Source organism: Sorghum bicolor, chromosome 8 (genome assembly GCF_000003195.3).
Source record: "Sorghum bicolor cultivar BTx623 chromosome 8, Sorghum_bicolor_NCBIv3, whole genome shotgun sequence".
In the NCBI taxonomy this organism is placed as follows: Eukaryota; Viridiplantae; Streptophyta; class Magnoliopsida; order Poales; family Poaceae; genus Sorghum; species Sorghum bicolor.
This window is the reverse complement of record NC_012877.2, coordinates 5,377,653-5,399,089: the sequence shown is the minus strand read 5'-3', so window position 1 is coordinate 5,399,089 and position 21,437 is coordinate 5,377,653. Positions and strand designations below refer to the sequence as shown.

Genomic DNA, 21,437 nt, shown 5'->3' with positions numbered 1-21,437 from the left:
TGCAACTTTAAATAGTTTTCGGCATCAAGGTGAGGTGGTGTACGGACGTTTCTTTTTAGCATCGTAACGCGCACTGCGTCAACTGTCCAAGTATCTTCCTCTCCATTTATAGGTAGAAAAAAAAACAAATATTTCTCCCATCATTGCTTCGTTGACAATAAATAATATAGTTCTCAAAGATTTTTAATATCCGATGTCTTTTTTCTTGAATACATAAAAGATTTATGTAATATTATAATTAAGCTAGAAGAGTTTAACCATACAAACAACACTCTTCTAACGGACATCTAAACGGTCTACAATATTATAGCTGAAAGACATCAGGAAAAAAGATTATGACCAAAACCGTCCTAGATATACGACTGAGAAAAGCCACTAATACACAATTTATATATGAAAAAAATTAAAGAAAAGCCACGAAACCAACCTTCTTCTTTTGAACACTACGAACCTGCCTTCGATAGGTGAAGGCGTATTTTCAGGAACTCCGCCTTACAACGGTGCCCGCCAAAATGATCTGCGCTACACTTCACTTGCTCTGCACGGGACAAAAACCAACCACCGCGCGCCGGGAGCTCCACCTCCCGGATCGCGCCACCGCCATGGCTCCCCTCCTCCTCTCTCTCCCTCTCCGCCTCCGCCCCATCCCCGCCGCCGCCGGGAGCTCCACCTCGAGGATCGCGCCGAGGCCACGGTCCCCTCGCCCCTTCCCCAGGCGGCGCCTGCTCCTGCGCCTTCCCGCCCTCCAAGCCCAAGTCCAATGCCTCGCGGCACCCGCCGGAGGCCCCGACGCGCCAGCGCCCACGCCGCGGTGGCACGCGGCGCTGTCCGCGGCGGCGGGGCTGTACCCGGCCTCCGTGGCCGTCGCGCGGCCCGAGGCGTTCCGGTGGTTCGTGGCGCTGGCGCCGGGGTCCTACACCGCCACGCTCGGCTTCATCATGCTCGCCATGGGCCTCGCGCTCCAGCTCAGGGACTTCGCCGCCCTCCTCCGCGACAGGCCCCTCGCCGTACGTGACCGGACCCGGATCCCTTGTTGCTCCTCGATCTCCCTCTCCTCCCGTCCCGTGCAATGCAACCTGAAGGGTGGTTTTTGCTGCTGCAGATTCTGTTCGGGTGTGCCGCGCAGTACGCCATAATGCCGGCGTTTGGCGCCATCGTTAGCCACGCGCTGGGGCTTCCCCCGCCCCTCTCAGCTGGACTAATCCTGCTGGGATGCTGTCCTGGAGGAACTGCATCCAATGTGGTAACACTGTCAGCTAAACCCAGCTTGTCACGCACTCCCAATTTCTGTTACAGAGTGGGGATTTTTTTTTTTGGGTCCCCTTCTCTTTTATTCCTATGGCCAAATTTCACTTTGTTGGATATATATGTACTGAAACTTACGTGAACTGAAAGCTTCAAGGGCCAAACTATGCAATTCAGTGTTCACACTCTTGTGTTCATTGAACATTGGAATTGAGATGCCAATAGTAGTAGAGTACTTTGGTTGTTTTTAACTTCAGTATAAGCTAGCAGTTTTGATGTTCCTATACACGCACTAAAAGCAGAATTGCAGAAATGTACACATCTTACCTAATTGTTTCGTTTGGTGGTGCAGGTGACTTTAGTTGCTCAAGGTGATGTTCCATTATCCATCGTGATGACTGTCTGCAGCACTCTTGCTGCAGTGTTCCTTACTCCTCTGTTAACAAAAATTCTTGCCGGTGCTTATATTCCCGTGGATGCTGTGAAGCTCTCCCTCAGTACTTTGCAGGTGAAATTTCTGATGCCATTTGTGCATAACAAAAGTTATTCTTGTTTTCTCTAACCATTTTCCCCTTCAGGTGGTGGTTGCCCCAATTCTATTAGGTTCATCGATACAAACTGCATTCCCATCAGTAGTTCAATTTGTGACTCCTTTTGCACCTCTGATGGCAGTCTTGGCTTCATCCCTTCTGGCATGCAGGTTCAGATCCTTTACCATGTCATATTGGCTTGGGAATAGCAGAAACTCTGCATCCTTTTAACCCTTTTTTAATGTTACAGTGTCTTCTCTGAGAACTTTGTGCGCCTAAGATCGACAATTGCCGATGCATCCTCTGTGAGTGGGAACTTCTTCTCCAGGGATATTGGCATTGTCATGCTCTCTGTCTTCTTGCTGCATTTTGCTGGTTTCTTTGTTGGGTGAGTGTGACAAACAGATTATGTGTAGTGCGCTTCACAAATTTTGTATCAGAAGTTGTCGCCACTTGTCATCCAGATTTCTAAATGTTTACATGGCTCTATGACAAACAGTTATGCGGCAGCAGCTATTGGTGGTTTCAAAGAAAAACAAAGGAGAGCAATATCTATTGAGGTATGGATCCTGACCAGATCTAACCACATTTCCCAATCAATATGGCCAGTAAAACGGAGGATTTATATATCCAGTTTTGAAACCATGTATAGAATACTGAAGTAGACAAATCAAGCAAGTTTTCCAGCACACTTACATTTAAATTAAGAGGTGTACAAACAGCAGACAAGGCTGCATTTTTGCAGATCATATGTTGTCTGAAAACATCACGTATTCTGACCATAGAGACTATTATATTGTATGTAGTGAGCGAAGCTCATAAGTTCCAAGGACGGATAAGAAATCTTGCAACAATAATTCTGTTGCTTTGACCATGTTTTTCTGTACAATGCTTTCTACTTGATTGTCATTCATTCAGAACTGCAATGAAGAGAATTAATTTGTGCATGGTGTTATGAAAAATTTTAATATAGGTTTTCTTCTTCTGGATTGCAGGTAGGAATGCAAAACTCATCCTTAGGGGTAGTTTTAGCAACTGCACATTTCTCCTCACCCTTGGTCGCCCTCCCTCCTGCACTCTCAGCTGTCATCATGAACATGATGGGTAGCACACTAGGTCTCATATGGCAATCTATCAGCCCTTCTGTTTCAGAGAATGAAACCACTGACATAACCAATGCATGATCTACTCTTACTGTCGTGTGCTTAATCTCCTCTGTCATATCTACTACTCAAATATGCGCAGCATTGAAACCCTGACCGTTTACCTTTTGAGTACTTTCGATCGTTTTGGGGAACTGGGATCACTGATGACTCTGGAATGTTGGCTTTGTGAGCCTTGGAACAATCTTGCTACCTTAATTATTGGAGGACCCAGGTCTTGTATACAGACAACCTGTCTGAATTATATGGGTGAATGCCCAACTCTGGTCTATGGACGGCGAGGCAGGGCCTTCAGCCTCATGCACTTCCTTGGAGGTATCGCTTTGGAGTTCCTATCTTGTGTTGGCCATTCCGGCATAAATCAATTGGTGGCAACGATGAGCACTAGTTTGAGCTCGGTAGCTTGTCATTAGCGGTCATTGCTTTAGCCCAGTTTCCCCAAATTTACCTAGCATATTAGGTACTCCCAATGCTAAAAACTATATATAGTTTCTATATGTATTAATGATGTTTCCTTAATAAATTTTTCAGTAGGAGTACCTGTACTCCTCCTGTTTCTAAAAAAATATGTATTAATTTTTATAGCACTATATATAGAAACTATGGTCCTAATAGATAGTTTTCCTTAATAAATTTTTCAGTAGGAGTGCCTGTACTCCTCTTGTTTCCTCAAAAAAATATGTATTAATTTTTATAGACACTATATATATAAACTATGGTCTCAATAGATAGTTTCTATAGAATATTTTTTTACCCAATCACATTCATTCTCTCTCCATTCTTAACCAATTAGATCACTTCATGTCTTGGATTTTGTGTATACATAGTTTCTAACTTAGACATGGTTTCTAATTTAGACCTAGTTTTTATGATTTTTGCTCTCTCTTCAATAACTCTTTTGCCACATCAGCAAAATGCTTAGGTGACACTATAATTAATGTCTATAGAAACCACGATGGTTTGTGCATTGGGAGTGCCCTTAGCGTTTTGCTTTGTTTTCCAAAAAAACGAGGTTGCATTAAGTCAGTCAGGATTCAGGAAAACACTGTCAGCTCAGTAATAAATAACTTGAGAAGGTATGCTGTCATATATAGTATCACCCCCAAGCAGTCCAGAAACTGCATTATGCTTATCTGCAAGGTAAGTGGAGAAATAACTCGCATTATGTTTGTAATATGTGCAGTGTCTCATGAAATTACTCTAATGTGCCCTGCCCCCCCCCCCTCCCTCTCTTCTCCAATCTTCATTTGGAAGGTAGGCTAAAGCTACTGTTTTTTTTAATGTCACCGGAGGATTACTCCCCACCTAAAAATATATAATGTAGCTCAAAACGGCTTGATATAAATTTTACAAAAGTTTAGGAAGAAACTACAACAACACCGAACAGCCCCAGCATTAGGGCGAAAAGTGGCAAAAACCACAAAAACAAAAACACAAACGAAAAGCAAGGACTACCACACGTGAGACACGAAAGCTCTTTGACGATGCCCCCAAGGAGGTGAATGACGTTAGAACGTAATCATCGTAGCCAAGCAGAAGCGTGGCAAGGCTTTCGCCTGAGCCTTGTGCCGACGGAAAGCTGCAACAAATGGCCCATGAGAAGAAGCGGCTAAATGTTCTTCAGCGACACCTTTAAGAAGGAAAATCTTGTCACTGGCCCAGACATGATCTGAGCTGAGCTTTCGCCCAGAAATATTTGCAAGTGTTCCTGCCGGTCGTCGCCACATGTCGTGCGGAGCCGTTCGGACTCGCCCGCGACGACGGGAGGCGCGCACCGGCAATGTCAGTCGCCGCCACACGCCACGAAGCCCTACAGACTCGCTCGAGACGCCGGGAGGCGCGCACTGGCAGTGCCAGTCGCCACCACACATCGCGGAGCCGTTCGGACTCGCCCGCGACAACGGGAGGCGCGCACTGGCGCGACCAGTCGCCGCCACACGCCACGGAGCCTTTCGGACTCACCCATGACAATGGGAGGCGCGCACTGGCACAACCAGTCGCCGCCACACGCCGCGGAGCCGTTCGGACTCGCCCGCGACAACGGGAGGCTCACACTATCGCTGCCAGTCGCCGCCACACGCCGCGGAGCCGTTCGGACTCGCCCGCGACGACAGGAGGTGCACATCGGCAGTGCCAGTCGCCGCCACACGCTGCTGAGCCGTTCGGACTCGCCCGCGACGACAGGAGGTGCGCATCGGCAGTGCCAGTCGCCGCCACACGTCGCGGAGCCGTTCGGACTCGCCCGCGACAACAGGAGGCGCGCATTGGCGTTACCAGTCGCCGCCACATGCCGCGGAGCCGTTCGGACTCGCCCGCGACGACAGGAGGCGCGCACCGGCAGACTCGCCCACGACAACGGGAGGCGCGCACCGATAGTGTCAGTCGCCGCCACACGTCGCAGAGGCGCGCACCAACACCGACCAAGAGGTCTCTTGGTGAAGAGATGTTGGTGCCGTCCACCGCCACACGGGGACGGTGGACTGAGACCTAGGTAGAAGAGCAGGCTGCCGCTGCATGAGAACGACACGTCCGCCCCACCCAACATGCTCATGCAGCAGCAACAACATCCGCGTCATGATCCTCCCTCATCGTGGAACGCCGTCTCATCTTATCTCCAGATAGACCCTCCGTCATGCGCGGCGGCTGCCGCACACCGTCACGGCCGCCGAGCACTCGAGGTTGCTGGAGTCGGCAGAGAAGAGGAAGAAGAGGCAGGGGATGCGCAAACCGGTGCGGAGACTGCAGATCTGGGCCTGACGAGCACACCGGCCGCCCCAACCTCACCGGAGTCGGAGAAGAGGAACATGAAGTGGCAGCGGAGGAGGAGGAGGAGGAGGAGGAGGAGGAGGTAGGAGGTTGCCTGCACATTGATCCGGGCATGGGGGAGCCAGATCCGCCCACACCCACACCGAAGAAGCGTCGCCGGCCATCTTCACTGTGTCGGCGTCGGAACTCCCGCATAGGCTTAGCGAGAGGGAGAGAAAGGATGCAGAGGGCCGAGCCGCCGCCGTCCTTGCCGTCCGTTGGATTCCCGGTGTCAAGCTCCGGCGGTGGCCGGGCCAAGAAGGCGCTGGGGAGGGACCTGCGGCGGCGGCAGATGGGGCCGCCCGGTCACCCTCGAGGGAGAGCGACGCGGGCGTCGGGTCTTTTCTATCTTTCTCTCTGTTCTACCTCATGCTAAAGCCACTGTTTTCCATAACCATGTTTCTGGAACAAGCTATATGTTTCTGTTGACATACACCACTTGAATGCTGGCTTGAGGATAATTGACTTGCAAATTTAGTACTTTACTTAAAGAAAGATTCGTCCTAAAACTGCAAGCTTAGCCTAGGATGGTTGCATCCACCAATATTTGATATTATTTAGAGCCCAAGATGAGCCTTCTTTAGCTCTATTCTGATATTTCTTAGAGCTCATGATGGGCCTATTTAGCTCTACAACATAACTTTTTTGTTTGAATGACCCCCCATTAGAGTTATAGGACCTATTTCAGTTCAGGGGTCCAGCACCAACATATATGGGTCCCTTTTCAGTACTGCAAATAGAGAAATCCTTTTGCATGTTACCTGCTGCAGTGCTGTGCCTGCAAACAAAACCCTGTGCCACTGCTTCGATCTGTATGTTGTTGTCACTTGTCGGTGAACTAGATGGCATGGTGCAACGGCATCAGTCAAGGACATGTACCATTTGCATCCATGAGCTTGTGCCAGTGCTAACGACTAATGATGACCGAAGCTTGCCACTGCCCCACAGGTGTTGGTTGGTGAGGTTCATGGAACCATGAGAGCAGAAAGCCAGATCTCATCCATCCACACATGACACAGGAAAAATCTGAAGACTCGGAGCAACATAAATCTGTTGCACAGCTGTGGAATCATGATAATCACTAGTGGTTTTTTCTGGGAGCTGAATCATGCTGTTCTGGAATGCTTACTTTAAAGGTCTGACTCTGATCAACAATCAACCAATGTTGTAGGATCATGGGCAACACTATTTACCAGCTAGCTTTTCTTCTTCTTCTTGCAGTTCAACAATGGTGACCTGGAATGTTAAAGCTTTGAGTTTGAATGATCAGCACTGTAGCATGTCCAGATGAGGCCTCCTTTTCTGAATCTTTGGTTAGTGGCTAGCAACTTAGTATAATATATGGTCAAAGGAAGCTATCATGTGAATGAGTCGTCAGGCATAACAAAGTCAAGTTTGTATAAAAATCCTCCACTTGGATTGCTCCAGAAAAATAAGAGCATCCTCCACTTGGCCATCATTATGCTCAATGCTTATCTGCAAACTATCTTGTAAAAATATGTGAAAGATATATGAATGAACATGCATAAGGTTGCAAACTGCCCGGTCAAAATTTGTGTCATGTACGGTAATACGTACAGCAGACGTCGTCGGGCTCGGGACGTTAGGCGCGCGGCTGAGCGCGTTCAGCGCGTCGAGGGCGCGGCCCAGGAGTCCCAGGAGCTGTCCAGGGGCTAACACGGGCCCAATTATCTTTAATTATCTTTGTACTAGCAATTTATATTAGTCCCAAATAGGATATTTAGCAAAAAGGAGTAAGGTAGAAGGGACATAAATATCTGTAGACTCTATTGATATAAACAAGCAATAACAATTATTTCCTGTCTCCTGTCTCTTTTCTAAAACCTAAGCCTACGGTAGAGGGGTATAACCTCACCGGAGAAGACGGCCGACGGCTACGAGCTTCGTAGCCGCGGTCCTGCCAGTCAAGGGCTTGACGCTCTTGACAACTTGGTATCAGCTATCCGGCGATCCTCTACCTCCGCCTCCGCTCCACCTCCCGCCGCCGCCGCCGCCGCCCACCTCGCCCAGCAGCCATCTTCCCGACCCCCTCCACAGCGTCCACTGCACAGTCCCCAACCATGGCTGAACCCACCCTGGCCGATGTCCTCGCGCAGCTCAAGACTATGTCCGACGAGATGACGACCTTGAAGGCCGACATGGCCTCGATGAAGGAGAAGTCCGAGTCATCGTCGTTCGGTGGCGCCGACGGCAGACGCCTGGAGGGTCTGCACGATCAGGACTTCCACCCGAAGCACAAGAAGTGGGACTTCCCCCGCTTCGACGGCACGACCGATCCCATGCTGTTCCTCAACAAATGCGAGGCTTATTTTCGCCAACACCGAACCATGGCAGAAGAGCGCGTGCGCATGGCGTCGTATCATCTGGACGACACCGCACAGCTGTGGTTCCAACAGCTGCAGGAAGATGATGGCACGCCGCTATGGGGAAATTTCAAGGATCTGCTGAATTTGAGGTTCGGCCCTCCCCTCCGTTCCGCCCCGTTGTTTGAACTCGTCGAGTGCCGCCGGACAGGGACCGTGGAGGAGTATGCCAATTGGTTCCAGGCATTGTTGCCTCGCGCCGGTCGCCTGGATGAGGCACAACGGGTCCAACTTTTCACAGGAGGGCTCCTACCGCCACTCAGCCACGCCGTCCGCATCCACAGCCCGGACTCCCTATCCGCCGCCATGAGCCTGGCCCGCCAGATCGAGTTGATGGAGCAGGAGCGACCGACGCCACCTCCACCGCGGGTACCTCAGCGCGGACCACCGGCTCCCATGGTGCGGGCTGTCGCGCCGGCTCCACCGCCTCTCTTGGCGCTCCCGGCACCACCTGCGGCTGCTCAGCAGGGCCGAGTCGAAGGAAACCAACGCCGCCTCACCCCGGAAGAGATGGCCGAGCGCCGCCGCCAAGGTCTGTGCTTCAATTGTAACGAAAAGTATTCACGTGGCCATAACAGGTTCTGCCGCCGCATCTTCTTCATGGATGGTGTGGAGATTGATGACGTCGATGGAGGTGCTGCTGATTAGGAGGACGACGCGGCTGCAGAGACTCCCGTTTTCTCCCTCCATGCTGTGGCCGGCGTGACAGTGGGCGCGCCCATCCTGCTTCGGGTCACCTTGGGCGCCGCCACGCTCGTCGCCCTGGTCGACACGGGGTCCACGCACAACTTCATCGGCGAGGCGGCAGCACACCGCACCGGGATCGCCATCCTACCCCGGCCGCGGCTCACTGCCACAGTCGCCAATGGCGAGAAGGTGGCATGCCCAGGCGTCCTTCGGCACGCACCTATCTCCATCGAGGGCATGACGTTCGACGTCGACCTTTACGTCATGCCCCTCACTGGATATGACATGGTGCTGGGTACCCAGTGGATGGCGACCCTAGGGCGCATCGCTTGGGACGTCGCTACCCACACCCTGTCCTTCCATCACGGCGGCCGGCCTATCTGTTGGTCGGGAGTAGCGTGCAAGACGGCGCCCACGGTACACGCAGCAACCACCCGCGAGCAAGCAGCATCCACGGGCGAGCCACTGTTGGAGGGCCTGCTGGATTCTTTTGGGGACGTTTTCGCTGCCCCGGTGGGTCTTCCCCCCCACGCGGCCGTGACCATCCGATCCTACTCAAGCCCGGCGCGTCACCGGTGGCGGTGCGCCCGTACAGGTATCCGGCAGCCCACAAAGATGAGCTGGAACGCCAGTGTGCAGCCATGATCGAGCAAGGGATCGTACGCCGCAGCACATCGGCGTTCTCCTCGCCGGTGCTCCTCGTGAAGAAACCGGACGGATCCTGGCGGTTCTGCGTAGACTACCGCGCGTTGAACGCACTCACCGTCAAGGATGCCTTCCCAATCCCAGTGGTGGAGGAGCTTCTGGACGAGCTTCACGGTGCTCGCTTCTTCACCAAGCTCGATTTGCGTTCGGGCTACCATCAAGTGCGCATGAAGCCCGAGGACGTCCACAAGACCGCGTTCCGCACGCATGACGGTCTCTATGAGTTCTTGGTGATGCCATTCGGCCTGTGCAACGCGCCTGCGACATTCCAGTCCTTGATGAACGACGTCCTACGACCATTCCTTCGTCGGTTTGTCCTCGTTTTCTTTGATGACATCCTCATTTACAGTGCGTCGTGGGCAGATCATCTTCGACATCTTCGGGTGGTTTTGACCGAACTCCGCCGCCAGCACCTCTTTGTCAAGAGGTCCAAGTGTGCTTTCGGCGTCACGTCGGTCTCCTACCTTGGCCACATCATCACAGCGACGGGCGTGGCCATGGACCCGGCCAAGGTACAGGCCATCCATGACTGGCCGGTGCCCAAGTCGGCACGCGCGGTTCGTGGTTTCCTCGGCTTGGCAGGATACTACCGGCGTTTCGTCCTCAACTACGGCGCCATTGCAGCTCCTCTGACGGCACTATTGAAAAAGACGGTTTCTCATGGTCGGGGGAGGCGGCTGCGGCGTTTGAAGCATTGAAGGCGGCCGTAACCACAGCACCGGTACTCGCTCTTCCAGATTTCAGCAAGCCGTTTGTGGTCGAATGTGATGCTTCGACGCATGGCTTCGGCGCAGTGCTCTTGCAAGAGAAACACCCGATCGCGTTCTTCAGTCGGCCGATCGCGCCACGTCACCGCTCCCTCGCTGCGTATGAGCGGGAGCTGATCGGCCTCGTTCACGCCGTCCGTCATTGGCGTCCATACCTCTGGGGCCGCCACTTTACCGTGCGCACAGATCACTACAGTTTAAAGTTCCTGCTGGACCAGAGGCTCGCTACGATCCCTCAACATCATTGGGTCGGGAAGCTTTTGGGATTCGACTTTGAGGTGGAGTACAAGCCGGGCACTCAGAACGTGGTCGCTGATGCTCTCTCTCGCCGCGACACGGAAGACAGCACGGGAGTGGTGCTTGCCTTGTCAGCGCCGCGCTTCGACTTCATCGACAAGCTACGTCAAGCACACGCCGAGGATCCGGCCCTAGTGGCTCTCCGAGAAGAGATTTTGGCAGGTACCCGCATTTCACCGTGGGCTGTCCGCGATGGTCTGGTCACTTATGCAGGCCGCCTCTACATCGCGCCTTCGTCCCCGCTGCTCCTGGAGATCATGACTGCTATCCACGATGACGGCCATGAGGGAGTCCAGCGCACCCTACATCGACTCCGGCGTGACTTTCATTTCCCCAGGATGCGCCACCACGTGCAAGATTTCATCCGCACCTGCGGAGTCTGTTAGCGGCTCAAGTCGGAGCAACTTCACCCGGCGGGGCTCCTCTTGCCGCTTCCCGTGCCGTCGTCGGTATGGTCCGACATTGGACTGGACTTCGTCGAAGCTCTCCCGAAAGTTCGCGGGAAGTCCGTCATTCTCACCGTGGTGGACAGGTTTAGCAAGTATTGTCATTTTATTCCTCTTGCTCACCCATACACAGCAGAATCAGTTGCCACTGCGTTCTTCGCCGACATCGTTCGTCTTCACGGGATGCCGCAGTCTATGGTGTCTGATCGCGATCCTATCTTTACTTCAACATTTTGGCGTGAACTCATGCGGCTTATGGGAACAAAGTTGCACATGACTTCGGCATTTCACCCGCAAGCAGATGGCCAGACTGAGGCAACGAACAAGGTGATCACCATGTACCTGCGTTGTTTCACCGGCGACCGTCCCCGTCAATGGCTCCGATGGCTTCCTTAGGCTGAGTTCATCTACAACTCCGCATATCAGTCGTCCCTCCGCGACACTCCGTTCCGCATTGTTTATGGCCGGGATCCGCCGACCATACGCTCCTATGAAGCAGGGGAGACACGCGTGGCGGCCGTGGCCAAGACCATGGCCGAGCGGGAAGAATTTCTGCAAGACATCCGCTTCCGTTTGGAACAAGCCCAGGCCGTTCAGAAACGTCACTATGACAAGACTCATCGGGAGGTGTCTTATGCTGTGGGCGACTGGGTTCTGCTGCGTCTTCGCCACCGCCCCATCGCCTCGCTGGAACCATCGTCCGGCAAGTTGAAGCCCCGTTTCTTCGGGCCCTACCAGGTCACGGAGGTGATCAACGCGGTGGCCGTCCGAGTGGCTCTTCCGGCCCGAGCTCGACTCCATGATGTTTTCCACATCGGGCTCTTGAAAAAGTGGCAGGGTGACCCTCCAACCAGTCCCCCGCCTCTCCCCGTCATCCACAACGGCGCCACAGTTCCAGAGCCGGAGCGACTGGAACGTTCGCGACTGGCAAGAGGAGTGCGACAGGTCTTGGTGCGTTGGAAGGGCGAGCCACTATCGTCATCATCTTGGGAAGACTGGGATACGTTCCGCGAACGTTTTCCGACGTTCCAGCTCGAGGACGAGCTGGTACTGGAGGAGGGGAGAGATGTCATGTACGGTAATACGTACAGCAGACGTCGTCGGGCTCGGGACGTTAGGCGCGCGGCTGAGCGCGTTCAGCGCGTCGAGGGCGCGGCCCAGGAGTCCCAGGAGCTGTCCAGGGGCTAACATAGGCCCAGTTATCTTTAATTATCTTTGTACTAGCAATTTATATTAGTCCCAAATAGGATATTTAGCAAAAAGGAGTAAGGTAGAAGGGACATAAATATCTGTAGACTCTATTGATATAAACAAGCAATAACAATTATTTCCTGTCTCCTGTCTCTTTTCTAAAACCTAAGCCTACGGTAGAGGGGTATAACCTCACCGGAGAAGACGGCCGACGGCTACGAGCTTCGTAGCCGCGGTCCTGCCAGTCAAGGGCTTGACGCTCTTGACAATTTGTGATGAGAGATGTTTCTCTTTGTTGTACTGTTGAGGCATGTGCCCAAAGGAATTTGTCATTGATATGACTTGGCATATGATTCCTGAGAGACCAAGAGATATGCATGGCAATCTTTCTTTGCAGTGCCTCGTAAATCCATGAGACCAGTAAGAATACAGAAGAGATTGCATAGGAGATTAGGAGTGGGTACTGACTTGGCTTCCCTTTGTCTATGTTTACGTTGCCGAGGCTGATGTCTCCCATCCTTGTTCAAGTGGAGATTAACAAAGTTACTCACACTGATTGGGGAGGGATCAAGTATATATATTTAATTTGGTCATATGGTCTGTGAATCATGTGCTGTGACTGTGATTTAACTAGTCTCTGCCTCCCAGTTGGGGGTGATGCTTCCCAAGATCAAAGAGGACGGAACTGGTAATACTTAAATTCTACTCTTAGGTACAGTATAAATCGGCTAGCTTCTTCCTACTAATTGTTCAGTCATGGCTGTAGCAGTGATTACTTTCTTACCTTCTGAAAAAAAAAACAATGTCAATAACAATCATACTCCTCATTTGCTTGATCGCAGCAACAATATCAGTACCAACCGTACTGATGAACAGAGCGAGAGATCAACGGTTCAGTATAATTATTCTTTTGTTTGTGTGTGTGAGAGAGACTGAGAGGGTAGTACCCTACAATTTACTCTGAAGGGACGGTGATCAAGATGAGGTCCAAATGTCTGACATCAAGATTCATTATTTGCCCATGCCGCTTGACTATGTAATAATGATGGAAATAAATGAAATCACGACTAATGGAACATGGAAAACCAAAACACGGTGGATATGAATAAAACAGATATGATGTGATGAGTCCGAATCTTGACAGAGGCATTATTTAAGCCCTCCGCTCTTTTATTTCCACGTTTGCATCTTATATGCGGTTGCATATAAGTGGGAGTGTTGAAATATAAGTGGATTGTCCATATTTTTCCATTAACTTAAGTTTTTAGGTCCATTTGATCGGTGCGTGAAACCTGATATATGCGACTCTACCAAGAAATTTCACAAACACTGTTCTGACCCCTTAATTTTAGTGGAAGAACAAAAAAAAGCAACGGCAGCAGTCTGAGAGAGCCATGAAACACTCGATTTTTTCTGCGATTTGTTTTCTGACGTTTTCGTTGAGGAGAATCTAATGCTTAATTTGGGGTTCATCGGAAGACTTGCCCATGAGTTTGGTGCAAGAAGTCAAAGGTGACAAGGAGACGTGATTAGTGGGGACGCACGTTCTCATTGAAAAATTAACGGCTTTCACTATCATTTCATATTTTATTTATTTTTATATGCTTCCAGTGTGTTCTTGTTTAGCATTATTGTTCATTCCTTTACACATCTTCCTCCTCAATTCGTCTTTGCAAATATTTTTTTTCATGAGAATATATGTCAAGAATATTGGTAGGCTAACAGTGTGTTGTAAAAAAACATAAGGGGGTGTTTGATTGGAGTTGTTAAAGTTTAACAGGCACTGTAGCTCTTTCGTTTTATTTGACAATGAGTATCTAATCATAGACTAATTAGGCTCAAAAGATTCGTCTCACAAATTACTTTCTAGTTTTGTTTTTAGTTTCGTAAATAATCTATATTTAATACTCTATGCATGTGTCTAAACATTCGATGTAATGAGAGTTAAACTTTATAGATGCAAACCAAACACGCCCATGAACCCATCAAACGTGTAAATGGGGACATCAAATAATTTTATGCAAGTCATAAGAAATTTTTGATGATGCAATGTGCCACTATATACAGTATCATACCTATCGAAATAAAATTTTGATGTAATTCAGGATTTATCATTGGTATGACAGATAGGTTTTCTTTTTTTACACAACTCGCACAAGTACCTTCCATTTTCAAAAGTAACAACAATAAAAATAAGAATTCAAGACATTGTTGAAAAACTTTATTTTCTTACAGATCATTGTTATTTAAAGTAACAACAATAAAAATAAGAATTCAAAGACATTGTTGAGAAACTCCCCCCCCCCCCAACCCCAAAAAAAACTACATGTATGGTCTCCACAGAGCATCTCCAAGAATCATTCTAAACTTGATTCTCCTATATTCTCAAATGCAGTGCATCCTAACTATTTTTTTCCTAGATATTTGTCCTCCAACAATTCCCTTATCTCAAATAACATATAGGAAAGACAATATGTCCTCTCAAATTTGAGGGAGAGTATAATTTAGGATAGCACTAATGTAGGAGGATGGATATGGGACCGTTGGAGGGTGAATTTTGTTGACGAACCTTAATTTGACCTAAAAATTGGATAGGGGAACTCTAGAAGATGCTCTTATATATCTAAAAATAAAGAATTATTCATCAAAAAGTTTCATTTTGCAAGGCTTGTACAAGCTCTAGCTTCTGCATTATAGTGGACCTAGAGCAAAAAGAAGATAAATGGCTTCAACAACTTTCGATTCATTTTCGAGAGCAAGAGAAATAGCTTTACTATAGTACGATAATAGCGTCGCAAATACATGCAGCAGGTGAAACTGGAGCTCAGTCAATAAATAACATGTAGTTGAAGAGGTTAGTCTAATTAAAAGAAACGTGCATATTATAGCACTAGTTTGGACGCAGAAAAACCAATAATTGATTGTTGGAATTGCATTAGAATGACTTGTAAATGAAGAATGATATCTATTAGACAAAAGGCACATATTATAGAACTACATTACCATCATCAATCAGGAGATGAAATTATGGGCCCCGAATTGTGGAATTGGCATGATTTTAACAGTGTGTTCTCAATTTAATTTATCAGCCTCAAATTGGACAAGTTAATGAAGGGAATTAGTTGATCGATGCGTACCATCATTTATTAACTAGTCCGTACCAGTTCACACTAGAACTAGATTAGGGTGCCAATATATCACCTTAGCTTTATGAACAAATTATTTGAGAATATATAGTTTTGAACTTTTCCCATGACGTGTCAATATTAGTTTGTCAAGGCATTGCAATCAGATTAAAAGGTGGCTCTTCTGTGTTTTACCCTTGTTTAAAGTCTCGTATCAAAATGAAGGAGAGCTTACCTTGATCTGTTTACTGTCATTTTGGCATAAAAAACTACATTTTCCATGTGAATTCGCCCCCATGTATTTTGAGTTCTCTATGATTTTAACCTCTGTTTTAATATCAAAATTTGGTCAATATTTTTGAAACATTATTATTTTTTACAAAAGAGCTCCATCAGCGCCTAAAGGATTGACGTTGAACAGGAGTTGACTCAATATAGTAAAAAAAAGTTGACTCAATATGAAATCAATTTAAAGATATTCCAAATCTAAGCAAACTATAACAAGTTACACATGTGTAATTAAGCATTGACGAAAGCCGGGAGAGTTAGAATAAAATCAGGGGTTAGTATAGTTTTTTATTTTCTAATCATTTATTTGCTTTTAGCTAATGAGGGTGAAACTAGGGCAAACGGTGGCTACAATTTTTTTAAAAAACAATCAAGGTAAGATCACACAAAAAATAAGAGTAAAATCACAATTAGTCTTAAATCGGTGTAAGAACTCTAATATCCTAATTAAATAGAGAGGTAAATATACCATCAGTTTCAAAGTTAGTCTTTATAAAGACTTTTAGATTGAAAGGATAATAAAAGAAACTACAAAGCCATTTCGTCATAAAGGATATGCAGTTAAAAGTTCTTTTTATGGTAGGAGTATATATATCTATTTAACAGATCCAGTAAGTGAGTGGCAAGAGATACTACTTGGATAATAAAGGGAGGAAAACAAATTAAATAATAACAATAATAAATAATAAAACAAATGGAAAGGGAAGTTTCCGACCACGTTGTCTTCCTCCCGTGTCCTGTCTTCCCCCCCTCCCTCTCCTCCGCCTCTCGCCAAGGAGGCGAAGACGATAACCACCGACGTGCTCCCCCACATGCTCTAGCGATCCGTTCCCATTTGCAGACCCAATCCAAGCCCCGAGCAATCACCAAACCTGGCCGATTAGATTTCCACCCTCACATGGAGGAAAAATCCAACCTTCGCATGTGACCTCTCTTTAAATCCCCCGCAAGAATCGATCAATCAATCCAAAAGGGAGCAGGGAAACAGAGCAATCCCGTTGCTTCGCGTCTTCGCCTTGCCGTTGGCTTCTCTTCTCCGTTCCTCGGCGTGCGTAGGCCGATAAACCTCCGCTAAAGCTCCTTTGCCGCGCCCAATTCGTCAGCCATTCCCCCAGATTCCCCGCAGGCGAGGGTTCCCCGCACCGAGATCCAATCTTTTCAGTTGTTCGGTTTCGATCGGTGTAAATTCCTCGGAAAGTAATCTAGAATCACCCCCGGAGTTGGAAAAGGTTTCCATTTCTGGTCGGTGGTCGAGCCTCGCCACGTTTTGCCGAGGAAAGGCAGGGCGTCCGTTCGGTTACGGTTCTTGATCCGAGGAGGGACCGCCGCCGCCGAAGGCAATGCAGCCGGACCCGCAAGGCCCGGGCAGGGGGAAGGCGGGCGGCGCCAATGCGCACGTGCGGCTGCCGCCGCCGGTGACGGCGGGGTCGGGTGGGCGGCCGGCGTCGGTGCTGCCGCACAAGACGGACAACGTGCGGGACCACTACCGCATCGGGAAGAAGCTGGGTCAGGGGCAGTTCGGCACCACGTACCAGTGCGTGGGCAAGGCGGACGGCGCCGAGTACGCGTGCAAGTCCATCCCCAAGCGCAAGCTGCTGTGCCGCGAGGACTACGAGGACGCGTGGCGCGAGATCCAGATCATGCACCACCTCTCCGAGCATCCCAACGTCGTCCGCATCCGCGGCGCGTACGAGGACGCCCTCTTCGTCCACCTCGTCATGGAGCTCTGCGCTGGCGGCGAGCTCTTCGACCGCATCGTCGCCAAGGGCCACTACACAGAGCGCGCCGCGGCGCAGCTCATCAGGACGATTGTTGGGGTGGTGCAGGGGTGCCACTCGCTCGGTGTCATGCACCGGGACCTCAAGCCAGAGAATTTCCTCTTCGCGAGCACCGCCGAGGATGCCCCGCTCAAGGCCACTGATTTTGGGCTCTCCGTGTTCTACAAGCCCGGTGCGTATCTATGCAATGTTTAGGCTGTTTGGTTTGAAATTTTGTGCTGTATAATATAATGTTGCTATATGGCCCCTCACACTCTAGTGATATGTGGGGCAAATGGCTAGCATTGCGTTTGGTAGGGAGTAGTGCTCTTATTAGTTGTTTTGGTACATCAGCAAGCCTATTTAAGTATGTGTCATTTGCATAGCATCTCATTTGCTAGCATAAAAAAAAATCTATCACAGACATCAAAACTATAATAACATCTAACACTTAATCCTTAAATATACTAATAAGGCTTTCAAGGTTGTTGGCAAGAACTGCCTTTTCTTGTACACATCTAATAGGATTTGTGTTAAATGTCAGCTGTTATTATGCATAGTGATTAATGAAGTCTTCAGTTGATTTAGTGTTCTCTTCTGCTTGCTTAATAAGTGATTAACAGAACACACACTGAAAGTTGTCCCTTTCCATTCTCCAGGTGATAAGTTTGCTGACGTTGTTGGGAGCCCCTATTATGTTGCCCCTGAGGTGCTTCAAAAATGCTATGGCCCAGAAGCTGATGTATGGAGCGCTGGAGTGATTTTGTACATTTTGCTATGTGGTGTACCCCCATTCTGGGCAGGTAAACTGTTGAATTGCTAGGTTGAGATCCATTTCTGTTCACCTACTTTGGCATGTTTACATGTGTTTTTTCCCTATTTCCCCCTCCCTTCAGAGAGTGAAGCAGGGATCTTCAGGCAGATTTTGCGAGGCAAACTTGATTTGGAATCTGAACCATGGCCAAGTATCTCTGATAGTGCTAAGGATCTAGTCCGTAAGATGCTTATCCGGGATCCTGCGAAGAGATTGACTGCTCATGAGGTTCTATGTAAGTTTTCTGCCTGAATGCCTTGTCTCCATCACTGTCTGATATTTCATATGCATACTTGGGCTCCTGTGTCATTCTTATTAACATTGACTATGCCAGGTCATCCATGGATTGTTGATGATTCTGTTGCACCTGATAAGCCTATTGATTCTGCTGTTTTGTCAAGGCTGAAAAACTTTTCTGCAATGAACAAGCTCAAGAAGATGGCATTGAGGGTAAGATATTTTTATCCCATTTTTTATATGTGATTATGTTGCAAACAAAATTCAGAACTTTGTTTAATGGTGATGTTAGATTCATGCTTCATTTCTGTTATAACAATAACACTACCTTGCATCCTACTATTAGTTTTGTGTAATAAGTTAACTTCGCATGTATCTTTTCCTCTCTCTTTCGCCTTGTTTTCCATGTTAACTAGATTTTTTTTTGTGAACTTACCTTTAAATATATATTACTCCCCTTTATTTTTCAGAAAGGCCAATTTATACACATCTGCTTTAAAACTAAAACTTTTGAAGCCAGGCATAGTCAAAACTAAATATATATTAACCTCCTATTGTTGTTTTTTATGGTGGGATTGGTGGTTCTGCCAAAGCTGGCCTGCTTTCATAATTCATGGAACCTTTTTTCTTTCCAAAAGAACAGTCCCCGCGTACCCCCACCCTTCTGTCTCCAATCCCTTCAGCTGCACTATGGCCATACCTGGATGCCAGCCACGGTAATCTATGACTACCGATCAGCAAAAGCTATTGAACCATTGGTTAAAGGCCACCTAACACTAGCAGCAGGATGCCACGTATGGCAACAATGGTAACTTCCAAAACAGAGGTTCAGAAAAATGTGTTGTCCTTTCTTTTTTCTTTGAAGAGAAGAGATTTTTGCTTTTGCTTAATTGTCTGACATAATACTAGAACAAGTAATGCTGAGGTTCCCACTATGGGTTCTGCAATAATGTTTGCTAGAACTCTAGGTGAATTAGTTTCTTGTATAATAAGCACGTCATGAGGTTGCAAAAATGCTTGATAAATGATAAGTGACAATGGCATGTGCAACATGCTATGGCCATTGAAATTGATCTTTTCAGAGGCATTTCTTTGGTTTGTGCAGGTGATTGCTGAAAGTCTATCTGAGGAGGAGATTGGGGGTTTAAAGGAGTTGTTCAAAATGATTGATACTGACAATAGTGGGACGATAACTTATGATGAACTGAAGGATGGTCTGAAAAGGGTGGGCTCGGATCTGATGGAACCTGAAATCCAGGCTTTGATGGATGCAGTAAGTGCTACTATTATATCAAGTGTATTTTCCAAATAAAATAGTTCTACTGGAGCATCCCTTTGATTGTACGAACCATTGAGATTGTAATCTGGGTTTGTCCTCTGTATCAGGCTGATATTGATAACAGTGGAACCATTGATTATGGAGAGTTCTTAGCGGCTACATTGCACATGAATAAACTGGAGAGGGAGGAAAGCTTGGTGTCAGCATTTGCATTCTTCGATAAGGACGGGAGTGGCTTCATAACAATCGATGAGCTGTCACAAGCATGTGAGCAGTTTGGTCTTTCTGATGTTCATCTTGAGGATATGATCAAAGATGTGGACCAGAACAATGTTAGTCTTCTTCATCCTTCTTGTTTTTCGTCTCCATCTCCGTACTTGTCGGTTGCCTCATCTTCATTTAATTGGGTGCTGTTAAATTATACATCACTTTCCAGGATGGCCAAATTGATTACAGTGAGTTTGCTGCGATGATGAGAAAGGGCAATGCTGGTGGAACAGGAAGGCGAACCATGAGGAGCAGCTTGCATGTGAATCTTGGTGAACTCTTGAAGCCTTCTGAGACCTAGTTTTTATCAGAGGATTCTGCTTTCCAGATGCTCCCATCTGAAGTCTACCGTGCCTCATCAGCTTTGACAGATTGATTAGTTGATCTAGTACCAGTGCCACAAAAATAGCTGTTAAAATTCTCAGTGGTACTAGTAGTTAGTGGAAAGAACATTCTGTGGTACCAGTGACAAATTTTAGGTGCTGAAGATGAACATGTTATGCTACTCCGGAGTCCTGTTGTCTTTTTCATGACTGTTGTTGGTAATTTCAGGTTTGTACCATTACTGATCTTTGTTGTCAGTGTAAAATGCGCTGTGGTCCATAAGGTAGGCACCTAGGTCTCCTCCATTTGAAGTATCAACGGATTTGTAAACATGTTCTCATGAACCTATCTATTATTGATGATTTGTCAAAACTTGTTTTTGTTATCATCACAGTGTTATTAGGAATGGTTACATGATTTGTCTTCATCCTTGCCTGCTGCTGTTCGTGTGATACTTGCTTTTCCATCTTTCTGAACTCTTAACTGATGAGGAAAGGTATTTCATATATATGCTGTGGATGATAGTGATATTAGGACAAATCATGTCTGGACTCGTAAATTATATGTTTCGCATTACTTCCATGTGAAGGAACGGGATAGCGGATTCAGAATCTACCATGTGCAGAGCATTTGTTCAGACATGGTTAAACCAGTGTTGTGCTCCAGGTGTTCCTGCAGAGATATTTTACTCTTGTCTTGTTGCCAGGAGCAAGTTGTATGTGTTGCCATCCAGTGATCTCTTGAATGTAATGTATGTAATCAATGAAAGATAGGAACAGTTCGGCTTCGGCCTCTTCTTCCAGTATATGAAGATCACTGAATCATTTGCCGTGACCGATGATCTGCAGGCAGGACCGCAACATTTGTCCTGAATGCTCATTCTTGTGTCTTCATGAATGAGTGAGTGAGTGAGTCACATGAAGCACAGGCCGGGCATGGCAACAAACAACTCGCAGCAGCAGCAGCAGCAGCAGGCGTTGCCATCGCCAGTTCGCCAGAACCCACAAGCCCCCAAGAAACTCCCGAATTATTCGACGAAAACTACGGTGGCGGCCATTGCCAGGCGTGCGAATGGATCTACGGGCGACGGTGGCTGGCGAGGTGCGTCCACAGAACTTGGTGCAGG

At 47.9% G+C, this 21,437-nt stretch overlaps 2 protein-coding genes across 3 annotated transcripts; both read left to right on the top strand.

Annotated features, from left to right (window-relative positions):
• LOC8076281 (probable sodium/metabolite cotransporter BASS1, chloroplastic) lies at positions 258–7,281 on the top strand. Of its 2 annotated transcripts, XR_002446752.1 has the most exons (8): positions 258–1,007; positions 1,103–1,243; positions 1,598–1,753; positions 1,824–1,945; positions 2,026–2,163; positions 2,275–2,335; positions 6,692–6,879; positions 6,965–7,281. XR_002446752.1 is itself a non-coding variant. In XM_002442850.2 (7 exons), exons 1-7 carry the CDS (start codon positions 513–515, stop codon positions 2,957–2,959), a joined length of 1,302 nt encoding a protein of 433 aa, XP_002442895.2. In that variant the 5' UTR covers positions 258–512; the 3' UTR covers positions 2,960–3,136. The 2 variants fall into 2 exon arrangements, 1 of the variants encoding a protein (XP_002442895.2); XM_002442850.2 differs by lacking the exons at positions 6,692–6,879; positions 6,965–7,281 and adding an exon at positions 2,771–3,136.
• On the top strand, positions 16,348–20,738 carry LOC8076280 (calcium-dependent protein kinase 28). Its single transcript, XM_002442849.2, has 7 exons — positions 16,348–17,583; positions 18,050–18,193; positions 18,287–18,439; positions 18,539–18,654; positions 19,547–19,714; positions 19,828–20,052; positions 20,157–20,738. Exons 1-7 carry the CDS (start codon positions 16,974–16,976, stop codon positions 20,286–20,288), a joined length of 1,548 nt encoding a protein of 515 aa, XP_002442894.1. The 5' UTR covers positions 16,348–16,973; the 3' UTR covers positions 20,289–20,738.

Coding starts and splice junctions, on each gene's coding strand:
- LOC8076281 (XM_002442850.2), top strand. CDS start 513: ATGATCTGCGCTACACTTCACTTGCTCTGCACGGGACAAAAACCAACC. Junction 1,754..1,823: donor TCTCCCTCAGTACTTTGCAG/GTGAAATTTCTG, acceptor TTTCCCCTTCAG/GTGGTGGTTGCCCCAATTCT. Junction 2,336..2,770: donor GGAGAGCAATATCTATTGAG/GTATGGATCCTG, acceptor TCTGGATTGCAG/GTAGGAATGCAAAACTCATC.
- LOC8076280 (XM_002442849.2), top strand. CDS start 16,974: ATGCAGCCGGACCCGCAAGGCCCGGGCAGGGGGAAGGCGGGCGGCGCC. Junction 18,655..19,546: donor TCAAGAAGATGGCATTGAGG/GTAAGATATTTT, acceptor TGGTTTGTGCAG/GTGATTGCTGAAAGTCTATC. Junction 20,053..20,156: donor AAGATGTGGACCAGAACAAT/GTTAGTCTTCTT, acceptor ATCACTTTCCAG/GATGGCCAAATTGATTACAG.